Below are 6,409 nucleotides of genomic sequence, written 5' to 3' on the forward strand. Positions count from 1 at the left end.
GGATGGATAGATGAATGGATGGAAGGAAGGAAGGATGGATGGATGGATGGAAGGAAGGATGGATGGATGGACGGACGGATGGATGGATGGATGGATGTATAGGTGAAGGAAGGAAGGATGAATAGATGGATAGATGGATGTATAGATGAAGGAAGGAAGGAAGGATGGATGGATGGATGGAAGGAAGGATGGATGGATGGATGGATGTATAGGTGAAGGAAGGAAGGATGAATAGATGGATAGATGGATGTATAGATGAAGGAAGGAAGGATGGATGGATGGATGGATGGATGGATGGATAGATGGATGGATGAATGGATGGATGGATGGGAGGGAGATGGGAGGCACAGAGGCAGGGAGAACAGCTAGGAGGCTATTACGGTAGGCCAGCTTAGAGATAACGAAGATTTCCACTAGGATCATGGCAACACTAATGCCAAGTATGAGGGAGGTGTGAGCAGCATTTGGGAGGAAGAAACAATCAGGCATGGCAGCAGATTAGAGGCAGAATGGTTAGGTGGAAAGAAACTTGGTTCTGGCATTAGAGGATCTAAGATCTAATCTCACCACCTCTGACACTTACTCCCTGAGTGACCTTGAAAAGACCATTTCCCTAGGCCGCCATTTCCTCCTTGGGGTGTCCAGGTTGGGCACTACCCACTGTGGGGGACTCACTCACCTTAAGACTGGGCTGGGCACTGAGTGTGCTCACCAGCCCATGCAGAGTGTCAAATCCCAGTTTGATGTTGAAACGTCGCTTCTGCTCCGCCGAGATATGAGTGATGCGTCGGTTCTCTGTCTGTAGGAGATGGGCCAGGGCTAATGGGAGGGTGTCTGGAGAGAGGAGGCCTGGGAAAGGGAAAGGCGGGCAGGAGGGGGAGGTAGGCCCACCTTGTTGTTGTCCAGGCGTCCTCTGCCCAAAGTGGGCTGTGGGGGAGAGATCCGCGTGCCCAGCCCCACTGGGCCAGGCATGGGGGGCAGCTCCCCAGACAGACGCCGCTCATTCCCTACAATGGAGACAGAAGACAGCCATGCTCAGAGTATTATTACAAGTCTCAGCATCTGGATATAGACCCTCACTCTGTTGCTTCTTTCCATCCCCATCTCCTACATTCTTTCCTTACTATATCTATGATTTCCCTGACCCTCCCTGGCCACTACTTCCCTATATGTGCTGTTTCCCTCTTAGAATGTAAGCTCCTTGAGGGCAGGCCAACTTGCTTTTTCTATTTGGATCTCCAGCACTTAGCACAGTGCCTAGCACGGAGTAAGTGCTTACTAAATGCTTTTTCATTTATTCATTCGTTCATCCATTCAGTGATTCATTCATTCAGTAACTATACTCTTTTTCCTTCCCTTGGCACCAACCTCATCCCCTCTACTCATCCTCACCAGGTGCTGGAGGTGAAAGCCGCTCTGCTTTGGGTACCAGTAAGGGTCCAGGAGGAGCCAGTGTTACAGGGGTCAGGGTGGGTTGAGGCTGGGACTGAGCCACAGGTGGGGAGTAGAAGACACAGGGGAAATCAGGAGGTCCTGGCTTCTGGAAGACAGATGAGGAGGAGGGAAGAGAACCCCTTCATGCACTTGCATGGACTCTCCCCCTCTGTCTGGCTGGGCAGCCGGGCCCCCCGGGGCCGCTCTTACCGGGGATCCAGAAGGCCTGAGAGCAGTGCTCGAGGGGAGCGGTGCTTCTAGTATTTGTTCTGGTTTGGCTGAAGAGGAGGACAAGCAGCCAGGTGTGAGAGATCCCGGCCAGCCCCTGTCCAGGGCTCTCCTCACTGCCGCCCTCTTCACTGCCCCCTGCCTCACTGCCCCCTCCTCACTGCTGCCCTCCTCACTGCCCCCTGCCTCACTGCCGCCCTCCTCACTGCCCCCTGCCTCACTGCTGCCCTCCTCACTGCCCCCTGCCTCACTGCTGCCCTCCTCACTGCCCCCTCCTCACTGCCCCCTGCCTCACTGCCGCCCTCCTCACTGCCCCCTGCCTCACTGCCCCCTGCCTCACTGCTGCCCTCCTCACTGTCCCCTCCTCGCTGCCGCCCTCCTCGCTGCCGCCCTTCTCGCTGCCGCCCTCCTCGCTGCCGCCCTCCTCACTGCCCCCTCCTCACTGCCCCCTCATCGCTGCCGCCCTCCTCACTGCTCCCTGCCTCACTGCTGCCCTCCTCACTGCCCCCTGCCTCACTGCCGCCCTCCTCACTGCCCCCGGCCTCACCTGTCTTCACTCTCTCACCAGGGTCCGCTGGGCTCGGCTCAGGGCAGCTTTCTCTGCCCCAAGCAGCCAGAACTAACCCTTGGGGTGGCTCATCCCCCTCTTCCTTCTGCTCCTGATTGTCCCCCCTCCCCACAGCTCCTACCCCAGCTGAATCCTCCAGCCTTTTCCCTCTGCATCCCTTCAACAGCTCACTCAGGGCTCCCAAGTTGGGGTCCCTGCCCCTTCTAGCTCCTCCACTTTTCCAACTCCCTTTCCATCAACTTTACTTCTTGCCCCCATCCCTGCTACTTCCTCTCTCCGATTTTCCCAGACCCCCCCCTTACCAGCAGTGAGCAGCTGTGTAAGACAGGGGTTGGACCCCCCAGCCAAGGCTGGGGGGCTGGGCCTTCGAACACGAGGGACCGGTGTTGGAGGCTTGCTTTTGAGCCGTGGGCGGGGCATGGCAAATTGGGGCCCACAGCAGGGCTCTGGGTATCCTGAAGGAAGGAGCTCCAGGGGGAAAGGGGATGGGGAGGGGCCAGTATTGGGGTGGGTGGGTGGGAAGTTTGTGGGGGTGGGGAGTGGGGAGACTGCTGAAGGGGGTGCTGTGTTAGGGAAAGGAAACCTGGGTGGGTATAGGGAGTCCTCTTGCATCAGGAGAGGGGAAGGGGCCAGAGGGGAGAAGGGAGTAGAGGGACAGGGCTCCAGGCCCGGCACCTTGGTGGGAGTAGGGAAATGGAGGAGGGACTGGGGGGATTTGGCCTTGGGGTCTTCTGGCAGGAGGAAGTCAGGGCTCAGGAAAGCAGGTGAGTCCGGGGGTCCAGAGCAGCTGCTCCGGGCCTGAAAGATGGACAGAAAGCTTAGTAGCTAAGTGAGCCCTCTTCCGCACAATGCTCTTGCACTCATGAGCAACTTTCCTGGAGAGCTCCATGCTGGGCACAATGAAGGGAAAGAAGAAGGAGACACAATTCTGCCCTTTGGAAACCCCCAGGCTAATGACCTTCTGAGGGATGTCACCAACGGGGAGGACAGGCTCCTGGCCCTGGGGACAGCTGCAGTCTCTGAGTAGGGAAGGACGGATCCTATGGGTTTACAAAATAGATAACAGCCCAGTAAGACAAAGGAACGGTCAAAGTGCAAAGTGGGAAGGAGGTGGTGTCACTGGTCCTGAGCACAGGTCAGAGAGGAAGGGCTATGGAAGTACCAGGGTCAGGAATGAACAAGAGCTCTATGGATGAGTAAACTGAGGCTCAGAGTGACTTGGGATCACAGGAGCATGGCTTTAGAGATGGAACGGACCTCAGAGGCTGTCCGGTCCAACCCCTTCATTTTACAGAGGAGGAAAACAAGGCTCAGAGAGATGAAATGATTTGCCCAGGATGGCCCAGATAAGTGTCTGAGATGGGATTTGAACCCAGTTCTCGCTGATAGTGAGGCCAGCACCGTGTGACTCTCCATTACACTTTGCTGCCCCGAGCTGACAGAATGGAAGTTCTCTGAGAAAGTTTCATTTTTTGTCTTCATACCCCTAGGACCTCACACCATGCCTGGCACATAGGAGGTGATTAATAGATGCTTGCTGAATGACTGAGTCCTCTCCTTCCCATTACCACGGCCATCACCCTTGTTGAGACCCTCATAACCTCTTGCCTATAATGTAACAACTCCCAAAGTTGTTTCTTGTCTCGTCTCTTGTGTCCAAGGGAAGGGGCGAGAGGAACATGCATTTATTAAGTGCTAAGTGTTAGACATAAAAAAAAGAAGCACAAACAGTGCCTGCCCTCAAGAAGCTTACATTCCCAAGGGGGAGATGACATGTACACCTCTAAGTCTAGGGCAGATACATACAGAAGAGCTGGAAGAAGGACCTTCAGCAGAAGGTGGGGCTTGAGCTCAGTTTTTTATTTTTGTTTGTTTTGGTTTTTTTTTTTTTGGCCTAGGCAATGGGATTAAGTGACTTGCCCAGCGTCACACTGCTAGTAAATGTCAAGTGTCTGAGGCTGGATTTGAACTCAAGTCCTCCTGACTCGAGGGCTGGTGCTCTATCCACTGCGCCAGCCATGTAGCTGCCCCTTGAGCTCAGTCTTGAAGGAAGCCGAGAATTTGGAGAGGGAGGGCATTACAGGCATAGGGGACAGCAATTGCAAAGGCATGGTGATGGGAGATAGAGCACCGTGTGTGAAGAACAGTGGGTCGGGTGGCTGCCCATATTCCTGCAGTGCTCCAAGCTTCGGTGGCCTGACATTCTAAGCCCTCTGCAGCCCACTTTTTCCTCATTGTCAAGATTTGGCTCTGATTTCCTGGCTTTATGACCCTGGGCAAATCATTGATCCCCTCAGACCTCAGTATCCTCATCTGCAACATGGGAATGATGATCCCAGAACCACTGACCTAATAGGATTGTGTTGAGAAAAGATGCTTTGTAAATAGCTGAGCACTCCACAAATGAGTTTGACTTCTGTTCCCCAGACATGCCTTGCTGATTCCAGCCTCCATAACCTTGCTCACACTCTTCCCACTTCCTGGAATACCTCCCTTCTTTAAATCTCTCCCTATCCATATCATGCCATCCTTCAAGGCTCAGTTCAAGTTCCACCACGCCAGGAAGCCTTCTGGGATTGCCCCAGCTTGTGAGGATGGTATTTGACTTCCTCCAGCACTGTCTGGACCACCTAGGGACTGTCTTTTTTATAGTGTATCTTATTTAATTGTTTCATATGATTGATAACGTGGGGAAGTCTTTTCTTCTCAGACTGTGAGCTCCTCAGGACTGGAGCGTGGGTCTCCTCCTGGCTCCCCAATGGTCTAGCCAAGGATGGGGCTTGTAGGCTACATGAATAATGATAATAATCGATAAGAAGAGCAAACATTTCTATAGTGCTTCCTATGTGTCAGGCACTGGGCTAAGTGCTTTACAATTGTGATCTCATCTGATCCTCACAACCGCTCTGGGAGGGAGTCACCACTTTACAGATGGGTAAACTGAGGAAGACAGAGGTGAAGTGACTTGCCCAGGATCACATAGCTAGGAAGTGCCTGAGGCCAGATTTGAACTCAGGTCTTCCTGCCCCCACTGGGCCACTTAACTGAATGAACAAGTCTTGAGTATCAAGACATTAAAGACTGAGATGTTGTGGGGGGGGGATTGCTGGAGAGGAGGTGGGAACTAACACTCACCTGTAAGCGGCTGCCCAGGAGGAGGGGCACTCCTGGCGGGGTGGCAGGGGATTCTGGTGTCAGGAACCCGCCACTAAACAGAGGGTCAGCCATGGGGCTAAAGCTGGGGGGCTCTGGGAAGCTCACAGGTGTTGACGGGGGCCGGTGGTTGGTGAAGAAATCTGTAAATCAAAGGCAGGCCAGGCTGGTCAGGGGGCCTGTGGCATCCCTGAGTGTCCCCGAGTTCCCTCACAACTGGGGCCCGCTCTAGCCCTTCTCTTTCCCTGGCGACTCTCTCTGCCACACTCCAAGCTAGCAGGCCTTGGAGAGGGAGAAGGGGTCTTGTTGCCCCCAGTAAGCCAGTCAGGGTGAAGGTTTCTGGTGTGAGGGTGGGTGGCTGTGTTTTTACAGGCGATTGTGAAACTGGGAGAGTTTCTGTCTCACTCATGGGGGAAGCAACCTTGGGGTGGGGTGGACTGGGGTGGCCCAGGAGAATGAGAGGGCTGAGATCCCAGGAAATGGCCCTCCCATGGGGTGCCCTGTTGCCCAGTCCATGACCCCCATTCCTGGGCAGGGTTCACCCATTCTGGTTAGGAGAGGGAAGGGAAGTGAGAGGTCGGAGAGAGGGGAGGCCGTGAACTGGGCTGTGAGGATAAAGAACAACAGGGAGGGGCAGCACTGGACTTGCTGGGTGGAGGGAGAGAAGGGGAGGAATGAGCCCAGAAAGGGGGCAGGGACAGCCCCAGCTTTCGCTGTGGGGGTTGGTTGTGTAAGCTGAAGGCTATTCTGGTTTTGGGAAGCAGCGGCCTGGGGCTTAACCACATCCCGAGGGCTTTCCGAAGCTGCCACCGACCGCCTGCCTGCCCTCTTCCCGGCACCTTTCCCCAGCCCTGACCCTGCTACTGGTACCCTGGCCCAATCCTGCAGTATTCTGTGGGTTGGGAGACTGGAACCCTGGAGAAGGATTGAGGGAGAGAGAGAGGGAATGAGCCTCACTCCCCCTCTCCTCCCTGGAGGACAAGGTGGGGGTGGGCTAGGCCCCTTCTCTTTGTATAAGGAGCCCCC

The 6,409-nt window shown here is 54.9% G+C and overlaps 1 protein-coding gene across 1 annotated transcript in view; it reads right to left on the bottom strand.

Annotated features, from left to right (window-relative positions):
* MLXIPL (MLX interacting protein like) overlaps positions 1–6,409 on the bottom strand; it is a 32,391-nt gene that overhangs the window by 4,131 nt on the left and 21,851 nt on the right. The window contains exons 8-13 of the mRNA XM_027862379.1: positions 5,366–5,526; positions 2,533–3,028; positions 1,645–1,712; positions 1,393–1,540; positions 892–1,007; positions 680–799 (exon numbers count right to left, since the gene is read on the bottom strand). Coding sequence (XP_027718180.1) covers positions 680–799; positions 892–1,007; positions 1,393–1,540; positions 1,645–1,712; positions 2,533–3,028; positions 5,366–5,526 — 1,109 coding nt within the window. The remainder of the gene's footprint in view (positions 1–679; positions 800–891; positions 1,008–1,392; positions 1,541–1,644; positions 1,713–2,532; positions 3,029–5,365; positions 5,527–6,409) is intronic.

The sequence above is a fragment of the Vombatus ursinus genome, unplaced genomic scaffold (genome assembly GCF_900497805.2).
Source record: "Vombatus ursinus unplaced genomic scaffold, bare-nosed wombat genome assembly UNPS02014768.1, whole genome shotgun sequence".
Lineage (NCBI taxonomy): Eukaryota > Metazoa > Chordata > Mammalia > Diprotodontia > Vombatidae > Vombatus > Vombatus ursinus.